Source organism: Erpetoichthys calabaricus, chromosome 11, assembly GCF_900747795.2.
Source record: "Erpetoichthys calabaricus chromosome 11, fErpCal1.3, whole genome shotgun sequence".
Lineage (NCBI taxonomy): Eukaryota > Metazoa > Chordata > Cladistia > Polypteriformes > Polypteridae > Erpetoichthys > Erpetoichthys calabaricus.
In genome coordinates, this window is record NC_041404.2 from 142093829 (window position 1) to 142108301 (window position 14473).

The 14473-nt window shown below is 39.7% G+C and overlaps 1 protein-coding gene and 1 long non-coding RNA gene across 2 annotated transcripts in view; both read left to right on the plus strand.

Annotated features, from left to right (window-relative positions):
- LOC114661052 (lipid droplet assembly factor 1-like) overlaps window positions 1–10779 on the plus strand; it is a 60804-nt gene extending 50025 nt beyond the window's left edge. The window contains exon 5 of the mRNA XM_028814158.2: window positions 9882–10779. Within this exon, the coding sequence (XP_028669991.1) occupies window positions 9882–9957 (76 nt within the window). The 3' untranslated portion in view covers window positions 9958–10779. The remainder of the gene's footprint in view (window positions 1–9881) is intronic.
- LOC127529627 (uncharacterized) lies at window positions 357–2949 on the plus strand. Its single transcript, XR_007936255.1, has 2 exons — window positions 357–641; window positions 2823–2949. It is a non-coding gene; the product is annotated as an uncharacterized LOC127529627 (long non-coding RNA).
- Window positions 10780–14473: the final 3694 nt, after the last annotated feature.

A 14473-nucleotide genomic window follows, 5' to 3' on the forward strand; every position in this document is an offset into this window, starting at 1 on the left:
GCTGTTTATGTAGCATGACACCAAAGTTCTGCTGCGCGGCTCTGCAGGAGAGCACTTTTCGGCAAACTGAGGAATCGTTATTTTTGAAAATGAAGAAGAAAACAGCAGGAAGACTAATAGCTAATCCAGTTGCTATGGCAGGTACAGCAGAACGGACCGAAATTTAGAATGAGGAAATTAGGCTGCTTGGAAATCTGCTAAGTTGTAATGTTCTGTTGAACATTTAAACGTGTTGATGGAGTATTAAAATTTATTTCAAATATCATTTAGATTGTCATAGAACAATTCTACTTTATTCTCAAAAAAATGTTTTCTCCACTTTTTTCACTTTTTTTGATGGTAGTGAGACCAGCTATGTTATATGGGTTGGAGACGGTGGCACTGACCAGAAAGCAGAAGACAGAGCTGGAGGTGGCAGAGTTAAAGATGCTAAGATTTGCATTGGGTGTGACGCGCATAGATAGGATTAGAAATGAGGACATGAGAGGGTCAGCTCAGGTTGGATGGTTGGGAGACAAAGTCAGAGAGGCAAGATTGCGTTGGTTTGGACATGTACAGAGGACAGATGCTGAGTATATTGGGAGAAGGATGCTAAGAATAGAGCTGCCAGGGAAGAGGAGAAGAGGAAGGCCTAAGAGAAGGTTTATGGATGTGGTGAGAGAGGACATGCAGGTGGTGGGTGTAACAGAACAAGATGACGAGGACAGAAAGATATGGAAGAAGATGATCCACTATGGTGACCCCTAACGGGAGCAGCCAAAAGAAGAAGAAGGTAAAGAAGAAGGCTTTGGTGCAGAACCCAGTCCCTCGGTTCATTGAAAACACGGCCCTTATAGAGCTGGCCAGAGGTGAACCTGGCTGGGCGAGGGTAAGGGTGAGTTTTTATTAAAATCAAACTTGGTGCTTTTGGTATCCTGGAGAGTTGAGCAAAGGTTTACTGATGAGAAGATGAGATGGGTCAATGTAGAGATCTGAGGTAATGAGCATCAGTGCTAACTTCATTTTGTTTTTTACACTCTCTTGTGTGCTTTATTTTGATAATCACACAATTTTTTTGTATGTTGCTAACTGGACATTGCTCCAGATGCAGAGCGACACCACAATGGATACCTTCTTCTGCTACCACATGTTTGCTCAGACAGCCCTAAAAGGACTGATCTAATCCTCACTTATAGTTAGTTGAAACATACCCTCCTGTCTTGATGTTCAGGAAGCAGCACAACCATGTCTGGTCCAAGTGTCCCAGGTGCAGTGATTTTGGGAATTAGAGCTGCCCCCAACGATCAGTCTTCAGCTGACCACCTTGTGTTTTACTAAGGATCCTACCATTAATATTTGCACTACTTTTGATAAAACCATTGGCATATCTTGCAGTTTAAAAGTTGCTGTAGATGATGCTTGGGTAGATGGTATCTGTTATAGCAGGGGTTCTCAAACTCGGTCCTGGGGACCCACTGTGGCTGCAGGTTTTTGTTCCAACCAGATTCATAATCATTGACAACACCTGATAACACTCATCTCATTTAATTAGCCAGGATTTTTTTTTCTTATTCAACGTTCAGAAAAGCAGAGCAGCATGATTTTTACATTTATAAGACATTTAGAAATATTTCTGCTTTTGCTAGAGATTAACATGCTTAACTCTTTTTGTTGTTTTGATTTCATTATATTTTGCCCTTTCTCTGTGCAAAATATGACAATAAATGTGGCAATTAAAAACGAGCAGAGCAGACACCCAGGCAAACAACACTGAATAATCAAAGGCTGCAACTACTTTAGTGTCAGACCCACTAATTAGTAAATAATGGATTAATTAAATAATTAGAACACCTGGAAAAGTAGAATTAAAATCAAAATGAAAATATCTCTCTATTATATAAAAAAATCCTGCGACGAGACAAGACTTTTTTGAAGAAATTTTTTTCAAGTTCTGTGAGATGAGACTTTTGCCTTGAGATTTGTTCAAGTCACACCCTCCCCTCAACCATATTCAACCACACACACGGTCCTCTCACCTCTCATTCATGTGAATGCTTTTGACAGACACACTTCCTGCGCTCTCAGCTCTTATACGTTTTAACGTTTTCCTCACTTTAAGTTCCCAATTAAAGAAGATGTATTATGTCCAAATCTTATTGAAGAATTTCATCCTGAAGGGTTATCAACAGAAAAAATGAGTACACGGGCAATCCTAGCACCGAGAAATGATGAAGTTAAACGAATTAACGCCAAAAATGTCGATCGGTTACACTGCAAATTGGTTAAATGCGTATCAATAGAATCTGCTGAAATGCTGGTGATGGTGTGGAAGATGAAAACATCAGCTTACAATATCATGAAGAATATCTACAACCATTAACACCGTCTGGTCTTACACAGCACGGATTACTGTAGAAAGAAGGATGTATCCAAGAAAGGTAATGTAGTCCATCTTCAGGGGGATAACATTAGACAACAAAGGAGATCTTGATATGCCACTCGTATTAAAACAGTTTCCCGTTAGAATAGCTTTTGCAAAGACAATTAACGAATCTTAGAGCCAAACTTTCGAAAAAGTCATTTTATTTAATAGAGAGAAAGAAACGAAATTCAATCATAGGCAGTTATACGTTGCGTTGTCTCAATGAAAGTCCAAATACAGAATCAAAATTCAATGCGATATTGATGAAATCAATTTAATTAAATAATATTTAATTTAAAAAATTGTTGAGGTGAGATTGCGTTGGTTTGGACATGTGGAGAGGAGATGCTGAGTATACTGGGAGAAGGGTACTAAGGATAGAGCTGTCAGGCAAGAGGAGAAGAGGAAGGCCTAAGAGGAGGTTTATGGATGTGGTGAGAGAGGACATGCAGATGATGGGTGTGACAGAACAAGATGACGAGGACAGGAAGAGATGGAAAAAGATGATCCACTGTGGTGACCCCTAACGGGAGCAGCCGAAAGAAGAAGTTTTTACTGAAGTTTTATAGTAAAAAGTGTAAGTTTAAAAAGTATTTGAGTGTTAATTTCAAAGCCAAACAGAACAAAATCATATTACACAACGAATAACTCTAACGCAACATGAAACATAATTTACTTTCAAATTATTACGTTTTGCTATTTTTTAATATGGTTAATTACTCGCTGTAATACATCCGCGTCCCCATACATGAGCGGCAGAACTGCAAAGAGGCTGGTGCGTAGCGAAGGCACAGGGGTTGGCGAGTGAAGTGAGCCCCTAGTTGTTAAAAAGAAAAAAAAAATACATTATTCCCATATAACTGTTTGGTGCGTTTTAATTTTTTTTTTCTTTTTTTTTTTTTTACCAAACTTAGTTTTCTAAATTCGATATTGTTCCCAAAACACAGAACTTGGGAAATAACAGTTCACTTAATTAGCCCAGGAGTCCAATTAAAAACAGAAGCTGGTTGGAACAAAAACCTACAGCCACAGGGGGTCCCCAGGACCGAGGTTGGGAAGCACTGTGTTACAGCTTACATTTCAGTGTTACAATGCCAGAGATCATGTGCCTGTCCTGGGGCTTTGCACTAAAAGCTAAAATGTGTTGCATATTTCCTCCTATTTGGTCACACTGCGGATGAGGCCTTTGCCTTTACCTGGTACATGAATTCAGAGATGTTACTGAGGCCCACCACATACATGGTCAGGCATCTCTTGCTTTTCTTTGTCTCTCAGTTTAGGTGAGAGATAAAATCCTAAAATCTTTGGAGTGCAGGGTCAGCCATTGTACAGCACCCCTGGAGCAATTTTCAGGTTAAGGGCCTTGCTTGAGGGCTCAACAGAGTAGGAAACCCTTCTGGCAGTAACTGGATTTGAACTGGCAACCTTCCAGATGACAGTGCAGATCCTTAGCCTCAATGCCACCACTCCGCCTGTGGCACTGTGGTGGTCTCTTGCACCTCACTAAGATTGACTCTGATGTGCTGTGTTAATATTCTCAAATTTGTATCTTGGATTGACAGACTTTCAGGCAGTGTAGTTTTTTTGTTTTTACAGGCCTTGCTCCACACACATTCTGTACTAATTCTGTATGATTTGCTTAGCTTTTTGTCAGTACATCCATCCTTATGGGGTCCTCCAATAGGGTAAGCAAGCCAACCCAGTCAAACCAACAGGTTTCCTATGAAATAAACCAACTCTCCCTTAACAGCAGCACAAGTCGGGGTACTAATCCCAGTACCAAACCAATTCTTTGTCCCTCATTTTTGAGAATGAAGTAGAATCCTGTTGTAGTTTGCACCCTGCCTGTTCCCAAAAGGCAATCTAGTTTATTTGTATGTCAATGTCAGTGTCAACTTTATTTATGTAGCACATTTAAAACAACATCGGAATGCTGTGGCCAAAGTGCTTTACAATAATAGAATTAAAGTAAAACATACAATTAACATGAATAACATAAATAGAAATAAAACAAATGAACATAAATAATAAATAGAAGTAATGTTACATAATCACAATGAGGAAACCATCAGTATTACTGAAGGTCACAGAATGCAAGTGAATAGAAATGAGTCTTTAATCTTGTTGTGAACAGTTCAATTGTAGACGACTCCTTTATGTGATGAGGTAAAGAGTTCCACAGGCGAGGAGCAGCAGCTGCACAAGTCCTGTCTGTCCCCCGTAGTTATACACTTGGTACGAGGGACAACAAGAGACAATTGACCAGAAGATCTAAGCACTCTGGATGGCTGGTGTAAAGCACACAATTCGGATAAATAGGCAGGAGGAAGCCCATGTAAGGATTTAAAAACTTGCAACAAGATTTTAAAATCAATTCGAAAACTGACAGGCAGCCCGTGTAAAGAAGCTAATATTGGCGAAACAGAATCAGACTTTCTTGCCCCAACCAGAACGCGAACGGCAGCATTCTGGACCAACTGTAACCTGCCTATCAAGGATTTGCTAATCCCAGAATACAGCGAGTTGCAGTAATCAAGGCGAGAAAAATGGTATGGTGTTGATTATTAAGTCAGAAATAATATTATTCAGTGTTGTTTCGTCTTGGTAGAGTACTATATTGCTCTACTTTCCCCTTTTGTATTATTAATATGTAGCCTTTGTCAGAACACCTCAAATCTCACAGACTTACCACTGTTTATAAGGTATTATAGTATATAACTTCTTCCCACCATCCCTTCTACATCTATAACCTCAGGCAATTAGGTGTAGTAAAAGACAAAGGAAGAGTTAAATTACAATTTAAACAATGTATTATTGGTGATATTCATAAATAATAACAATATGCAAAGTACATTTGAATACTGGCAACCAAACAACCTGATTAAATGGTGATGTGTAGTTTCAGGCAGCACACAGACTTGTTAGTTACTTAAAAATGTCTCTACTTCATTTGTGGTCAGCTTTCAGCCACATGTCTGTTCAATATGGCTGCCGAGCTGTGCTCTCCATTGTGTTGTCCTTTCAGTTCATCAGTTTGGTAAGAGATGCTTCTTCATCAGATGTTAGTAAGAGAGAGAGTGTGAGGTTAAGCAAGTAAATTTATAGATTCTCTGTCCAACCCCTAGAGCCAATAGGACGTCATGGTACTTAAAAGCTTTTGATACAAGGCAATTCCAAACAGCCATACTTCAGACCAATGGGGGAATAGAACATCTTAACACCTGCCACCCCCCCAAGACCATATGTTAAGTTAAAGCTTGGCAGTTTGGCAGCCTGGCTTTCTTGGGGGGGTTCAAAGAATTTAGCAGAGAAACACTCGCCAAACTGGTTTAAGGCACACCCCCCCCCCCAACTCTGTCGTAAAATTCAAAGAGACCCATTCCTGGTTGTTGTAAACATGAATGCTACAAAATAATACATACAAAATATTTATCAACTTATACGCAAAATCTCACATCACAACAAGTGTCTATGTCTAGTTCGCGTCCTATATAATTAAGTGTGCTTTATAAGTTTAAACAACACTTTTGCACTTTTCTTATTTCTGGATGTAACCACTGGCATCTGTTTTGACTGAAATGGAAATAGGAGCCATTACTAAAAATTAAAAACCAAACACTGTTAGTCTGAGGTGACAGCATCATGTCTGCCATACCACTATTACAATCCCCATAATTTGCCATTTTTAGGACTTTTCTGTCATCAGGTTGACACTTTGACTCAAACAGTTGCAGCTAAAACCAACCCACTGACACCATAATCCTTGTTGTTACAAAGAGATTCAATGAAAGACGAGTTTCTTCAATACGGAAAACAATCTTTCCTTTGAACCATGGGGCTTTGGGGGGGGGTGGATGGTATGACGTAAATTAAAAACACATGCTGCTGAACACCTGAGCTTGTTACTATTTATATGCCCACCCAAAGCGAAAACAGTAGGTTTAATACCTTTAAACCAGCCATGGGGAGGCTTGATGATTCACATAAAAGTGGCTGTGCTGTGAATGTAGAAAGGAAAAGAGCAGCTTGGGATGGCAAAAGACACAACACCTCACTGTTCATCTAACCAATTTGAAGCACACCTGCTACCTGTTCAGGGCTTTAACAGAATCAGACTGTCAAAGTTAAAGTAAAGGAAGAAAGATGAGCAGGGAATTGAATTTATAGAATGGTCTGGCAGTTTTAAAGAGCATTTGTGGGTGTTTGTTGTGAGTCTTTGCCAGAAGAAATTACAAATAAGAAACTCATGATGGAAAGCACTAGAAGTTTGGTTTGCTCACAGTACCGGGTGAGTCAAAATTATGTTAACACTAATGGTAGCGCTATGTATATACTTATACTAGGGGGCTTTGCCCCCTGCCAGCGGCCGCCTGTCCGAAACCCCTCTTAAATGGTGATACAATGGGAAACCAATACATTTTTTTTAACTCCTTTTTGCTCGAGCAGCTGCTGGCGTGCTGCTGCTGCCCTCACGCGTGATCTGCATTTCATTCGCCTACCCATCAGCCCCCCCGCCGGAGGTAGGCGCCATTTTGAAGGGGGGGGCTGAGCGCACCCAAAGGAGACGCGGCCGTTCCTCCGAAACCCCTCTTAAACGGTGATACAACGGTGCATCACGGGACTTGCATCTGAAGGTTGTAAGTATGACGGGACTTGTCCGTCTCGTGGGACGTGAAAGTGTCTCTCTGTCTCTTTTCAAGAAATCACATCTCGTCTCTGGCAAAAAGTCTTGTCGCAAGCTTTTTTTTTATAATAGATACAATTTTTGTGGACAATTTATGTGGTACATTTGTTGAACGTGATGGTGAACAGGTTGAGATGTTCCTGTAAATCATCTTGCACATATGAAGTATGTTTTGTGAATAAATTGTTTCCGCCATTCAAATGTTAACATAATTTTAACTCACCCTGTATATACTGTATGGTCAAAAATCAGGATCACAAGTTTAGGCAGTCGTACACAGCACGTGGCGGGTCTTTCCAGCTGAATTCGCCCTGCTAGGAGCTGGAAGGCTGACCCTCACTGCTGTGGTGTTTACAGACCGAGGTGTGCTTTATAGAACTGAAAGAATCCCAAAGGCGTGTCAAGTTATGAGTGATTAGCAAACAGTCAGATACACTGCTGTGATAGGGAGTGGAAGTTGTAAGATAATCAGAGGGCTTCAAACTTGTTTGTTGTTTTACTGAAGTTTAATGAAAACCTACAGTTGGATAAAACATTCCCCCCATCCAGCACAGTACCACACCTTCCTGACAGGACCTTGGAACAAGTAACGTTTATATTTATAACACTGACCTCTTGAGCACATTAAAAACTTTTTTTGTCTTTATTTTCTTTTTAATCTAAGCAGTATCTACTTTCTGTCCTTATTCATCATTCCTTTCCAGTTCATAGTCACAGCAGCACAATTTGCAAGGTAAGAACCAATTCTGACCAATTACGGGACTCACTCATTCAAACTACCCCTCTCGGGACGATTTGGACTCACCAAATTAGCGTAACCTTTTATGTCCATAGGAGGGAACCCATGCAGACATTGGCAGAAGGCATGGACATCACAAATTCACTGTCTGGGCAGGGACCTCAGGATTCTGGACCCGTGACATATCGGTGAACTAATAATTGAGGGATGGAAATGTTAGATAGGATTTTAATTAAATGAGTTAACTTCATCAAGCATGTAATCTGTCCTGACTGACCTCTGCAGTGACTCAGATGTACAGCAGAGTAAGCTCCTCAACGTTTGCTTCAGTTATGAGGCCATTGTGTCACTGAATGAGTTTCTCTGGTGTGCCATTGTAGTGTAGCCTAGTGGCTCAGTGTAAATGTTGTTATTCTGGTGTGTGTCAAATGTAAGGATTTATTTAAAGAGCTTCTGTAAGATACCAGATTTCTCCCTAGTGGCAAATAAAGGCACGATATATCAAGAAAACTTCAACTGATTAAGAATGATGGTCCTTTGAAAATCATAAACCCATTCATATTTTACAAATCTGTTATCATCTCTCCATGATTAATTATGGAATAGGTTGCGGATCTAAATAAGTAAAGGGTCTTTCTGGAAACCTTATGTGGATTGCTGTTTTCAAAACCAAAAAATGATTTCCTTATAGCATCACTCTGAAGAACCACTTTGACACCTCGAGTGCTTGACTTGGAGTGAGCCGTCTGATAAGCAGTAAGCCGATCAGGACTAGACACCAGTCGTCAAACTGCTCAACCCCACCAAACTCATTGCAGCCAGCTGAGTCTGACTACTGCCTTGGCACCAAAATTGAAATCTGAGGGTGGGAGAGACCCCCATGGTACACCAAGGCTACAGCTTTAATTGCATTAGTTTGATTCCCTTTGCGTCTTTCTGATATCAGCAGTCCATAAAGTCGGCTAGCATTTCATAACATTTCAGAGACATACGTCACATTCGCTCACACAAACACCCCTTCTTTGTAAGCTGTTATCACCCCTGTGTGTGTGACAATGACAAACAACGTTCCCCAACGCTTATACATTGCAGATTTTGCTGAAGCTCCAAAAATGTTTATTTATCTATCATATAGTGCCTTACATACCTATCTATCCATTATATAGTATTTTTCATACATGTTATCTATTTATGTATTATATAGTACCTATTATTTCATGCCTATCCATCCATTGTATAGTGCTTTTCATATTTATGTATCTGTTATATAGTGCCTTTCATATCTATCCATTATATGGTGTTTTTCATATATATATCTATTTATCTATTCTATACTACCTATCATATAGTGCCTTTCATACCTATCTTTCCATTATATAGTGCTTTTCATATTTATTTATTTATCTATTTATTTATTATATAGTGCTTTTCATATCTATCCATTATATAGTGTTTCTCATATATATGTATCTATTATATAGTGCCTTTCATATGTATCCATCCATTGCGTAGTATTTTCCTATCTATCTATCTATCTATCTATCTATCTATCTATCTATCTATCTATCTATCTATCTATCTATCTATCTATCTATCTATCTATCTATCGCATGATTGTTACATTTGTTTGCTCACGGGTATGGTGGCCTGAAATAACAGTAAGGTCCCCACTGGCAGATTGGTTAATGGCCCAGTGTTGTAACTATCCTACATTTTCCATTTCGGCCTGGTCCTTTATTCTTCCTTGATGGTTTATAATGACTTGCTGTGGAGATAAGAATTTTTACCAGCCTCATTTGGAATTGACCCTGCCGTCTGCTCCTTGGCATTTCAAGAACAGCAATTAGCGAGACTTAAATGAGCCATTTTCATAGCACCGTGTTATGCATAGAACTGCCACATCCAATGGCATTGTGATACCAGACATTTGCTGCACTTTGTGACAGATTTAGTACATACATTCTATTAAACTGATTTTGTGCTTGCATATTACATAAATGTTAACAAAATGCACTTACTCTTCTTTCGATTTTGTTACTTTTTATTTTTCTTTTAAGCTCAAGACGGATGAAGCAAGACACCTCTGGGAAATCACCTACTTCTGAGCAACAGACAGAACAAAAAAGTGATTAGAGATCCAATGTGGGGTTTATGCCCAGTGCTTACCCTCTGCCACGACTTCCTTCACAGTATTTTTCAGTGAAAGAATCTAATTTTGGTGCTTTTATGTGCCTTTCAGATTTATCAGCATTTATAATTTAATAGTTCTAGACTGCCACAGGAGAGGTTTGATGAATGGGATTAGGAATAATTAGCACTTTAACTTGATGTTTTATGCAAAGCCGCCTTTACAAGAAGGAAGAGACTCGTGCCTTCCCACCTGCAGCCCAGAGAGCAGCTGCAACACTGGCATCGAGGATCAGAGAAAGAATTTGTGACACGTAAACAAATAGGATGAAGGTGATCTGGGTGTAAATAATGTATGATGTTGAGCTGAATGAAATACGGAGGCTGCCCTTCTTCTTGATCTCATTTTCTTAAAGGAGAGTGAAAAGTAAAGGTGAAAGCAGCAGGTATCGGGCACTGACGCTGTATTCTCCATGTGTCCATCAGCCTGACTTGTCTCTGTATTGCAGGAATATTTTTTAAAATGCATTTGTTGTGTCCATACAGTAAACTTAAGTGCCTTTTTGAATATTACCTGCTTTTTCACGAAAAAAAAACCAATAAATTCGGTACAGTTACATGTTTATTTTTTAATGATAGAGTACATTTAAGGCCATTTTGCCAAAGATTTTAAAGGAAACAGATTTCTTTGCTCAGCGAGGAACACTAACTGATTTGATTGATTTCTTTAAAACTGCTATAACTGTTATAAAGTATTCACACAATACTTTAGAGGTTTGTAGCACACTAAGTTTAAGATTGTGTATTGAACAGCACCTTGCGTGTTAATTCTGGGTTGTCAACTAACAAGTGCAAGATTCCAGTTCTTAATGTATTTGTAAATTTGAACTTTATGAGGAAACGTGTGAAAGGGTATCCGTCAATAAGGGCGCGCACATAAAGGCGACCTTCAAAAGGGCGACCTCAATTGGGCGCGGCGAATAAATGCGCACATAAATAAAAGCAATCTTCAAAAGGGCGACCTCAATTGAGCGCCGAATAAAGGAGTGCTTCAAAAGGGTGACGTCAATTGGGCGCAGCGAATAAAGACGAACGCAACAAAATTACAGAAAATTTATTAGATAAAGGCAATGATTGAACGTATAAAAAGGTGAAAGCAAGAATATTAAAACATCAAATTAATTAATGCATGAACTTCTAACGAACTATTTCTAAAGCTCTCTATATTTCGTTGTTTTCAAAATTACAGAAAATTAGATTAAGGCAATGACTGAATGTATAAAAAGGTGAAAGCAAGTTACACTTGAAGCTGTAGATTATGTGCAATGCCACATAGATATTCGAGATGCGGCCTATTAGCATAATCAAGGACAATTAATTTAATTCGCTCCGAAGGTCATCCTTTTGAAGCGCTCCTTTATTTGCGCGCGCATTTATTCGGCGCTCAATTGAGGTCGTCCTTTTGAAGCTCGCCTTTATTTACGCGCGCCTTTATTCGGCGCTCAATTGAGGTCGCCCTTTTGAAGATCGCTTTTATTTATGTGCGCTTTTATTCTCCGCGCCCAATTGAGGTCGCCCTTTTGAAGGTCGCCTTTTTGTGCGCGCCCTTATTGAATAGAACCGTGTGAAAGTGCTCCCTAGTTTTTATCCCCACCTCTCTCTAGTTAAGCAGATATCCGAGTGATTGCTGATGGACCTTACTAGTTTCTGGATGATATTCACATTATGATTCTCACATCAGTAAAAGACAGTCTTTTTTACCCTGTGGAACAGGCCAACTGCAGCCTGTGGTAGCCCCTGTGACCACAGAAAAGGCATTGTTAGTGCCAAAGGTGTCATTATATTGACCTTCACTAAATGCCACAACACACTGAAGATTATCACAAAATAACGTCCATTACCAGTTCAGAGTTAAAGGGGAACTGGCGTACTCACCTCCCCAAACCCCACACCTACATAGCAAATGGTGCTCACATCAGGATTTGCTCCACCCTGGGATCCTAACCACATCATAAAAAGTATAACAATAAAATGAAGAGAATTTCAACACTCTTACAAACCAGGCAGCTGTTTTTTTAGAAAACAAGAACAGGTGTGGTCGAAATTTAACATCTTTCTATTATATGTGAATTTCCCATCGGGATTAATAAAGTATCTATCTATCTATCTATCTATAATAAAAAAAGTCCTGGGACGAGACGTGACTTTCTCAGAGAGACACTTTCACGTCCCGCGAGATGAGACTTTGTGCCAAGAGGTTTAACCACACCCGGGGCCGGAAATAAAAGACAAAGAGTAGATGACATAGTAGAACGTCATAAAGAATTCAAAAACGTTGGCGCAATACACATGCAAAGCAGGTTAGAGATCATGGAAGTAAGAAAATTCGAAAGTCTCAAAAAAATGATAGTGCAAACAAATGGAAATTAGTACTCTGTGAAATAACGGAACAGCGAAAAGAGGTGGAATATATCGTCTGGATATAAACTTTAAGTCGGAGACTTGTAGATCGTCTAATTCGTGTTGCCATCAGGGAAAAGTTGTGTTTCTACCCAATGAGGAGGCGTATCCGCGAGAATTAAAAGATTTGTTGTTTAGTGAAAGTGAAATCCACACATGCGAGTGGCAGTGACGTGAAGTGGCTGGAGTGTAGCACAGGCCGGGGGGTTGGCGAGCAGGGGGGCAAAGCCCCCTAGTCTTCTTAAAGAAAGAAACATCCTCTAACAGGACAATTCAGTCATCAGGCAGGAGTAAAGCTGTTCATTGTATCTTTTAATTACTCCTCAGCAAAATGCCTTGGAGGGAGCGTTCATCAAGAAGCAGTCTGTGACAGCCTGGTTAGAATGAACAGAGAAACAAAGAATTCGAGGTTCATTTTATAAACTGTTGAATTTACATACACTGTCAATCGATGCATATGTTTTACTCTGGTTGGTTTGTTGGTTTACACCCAAATGACTTATATAAAACCAGTAACGGCAGACTGCACAATAACGTGCAGTGAATCCACTGAACTTGACCATTCCTAGTCTTCATCCTCTTTCTCTGTACATTTAGCATTCGTTTGCTCAGAGGTTGATGCGCTTGCTGCTTCCTGAGCAGCTCTTCTTTTCTCCACCCTAGCGGCCCACTTTTCTCTTCTTCTGTCGGCATCTTTTTGCGTTAAAACTGATTAAGTCAATGTTTGTGTTGCAATTACTTAGTACGTTTTCCTTAATTTTCACTTAAGCTGGCACTTAAGTCTTCAATCTGCCTCAAGAATGATTTAAGATATGAAGAAGTAGGGGAAGTAATGTGACAGGGGTAGGGAATGAAAACGGCACCCGTACACGTGTGCTACACGGTCGCCCTGCTGCTGAGAGTTGATCCTATAGTAAAATAAAAAGAGTAATAAAAATCATCACCCCGAAAGTAAAGACAGTAAAGGTCCCGTAGTATTTGTGTACCAAATTTCAGGTCAATAGGTCAAATGGTTTGTGAGCTACAAGTGATTTAAAATCCTGGACAGACAAACAGACAGCCACGGTAGCGTATTATAGAAGAAGATAAAAGTCTTATTATATTATATTCTGGTTCTTCTCATACTGTGTGAGTTGAGCCCACCACCCTTGAAATTTCAGTGCATATAACAACTGTCCATTCTCGTTGTTTATAGGACATCTGCTAATTTCTTAGTCATTCTTCAGTACATTTTGTATATCACATCACCTTTTCTTCTGGTACATTCTTTATTTACTTGACCATCTCAGTATTTTTCCTAAACCAATTCTTCTATTTCAGTGTACATTTTGTTGTTCACTTGATCCTAATCTCTTTTCCGACATTTGTTAACCCTTTATGCTATTTCTTAAAGATGAATGTTACCCTAAAATTATTCTCCCACACAGGTCATTCAGTCCAACGAGCCTGTCCATTCATCTAGACTGTCCAAAATCAGATCCGTTTGCGAATTTGAAAGGTCCCTAAAGTCCTGCTCTCCACCACACTGTCTGCAAGTCTCTGCAGTTCTTTCATTCTAATACTTATAAGAAAGCCAGTTTCGATCCATGTCTTTGAGTTCTTGTTTGCGGAATTTATTGTGGAGTAACAACTGGGATCTGCTGTAGTTATTCCTTCCGTAATTTTAAACACTTCAGTCTTGTCCCCACTTGACTCTACTTAAAAGATTCTTCGCTCATTCCTTTTAGTCCTGGTGTCGGCTGTCCTCTGGACCAGGGGTCGCCAACTCCAGTCCTGCAGGACCACCGTGGCTGCAGGTTTTCATTCTAACCCTTTTTTTTTAATGAGTGCCCTGTTTGTGCTGCTAATTAACTTCTTGTGAATTCATTTTAATTGAATGGCTTTTTTAAGATCTGTTCCCCTGATTTTCTTCACCGTTCCTCTGAATTGCTTCATTTCTTTCCTTAAATGGCACCCAAACAGAAGTGAAATGTGAAGTGAGGGAGCTGACAGAAGACCAACTAAGTCAGGGCCTCAAACTCCAGCCAAGTTCACTCCAACCAGCTGCTTAATGAGGCGCCGA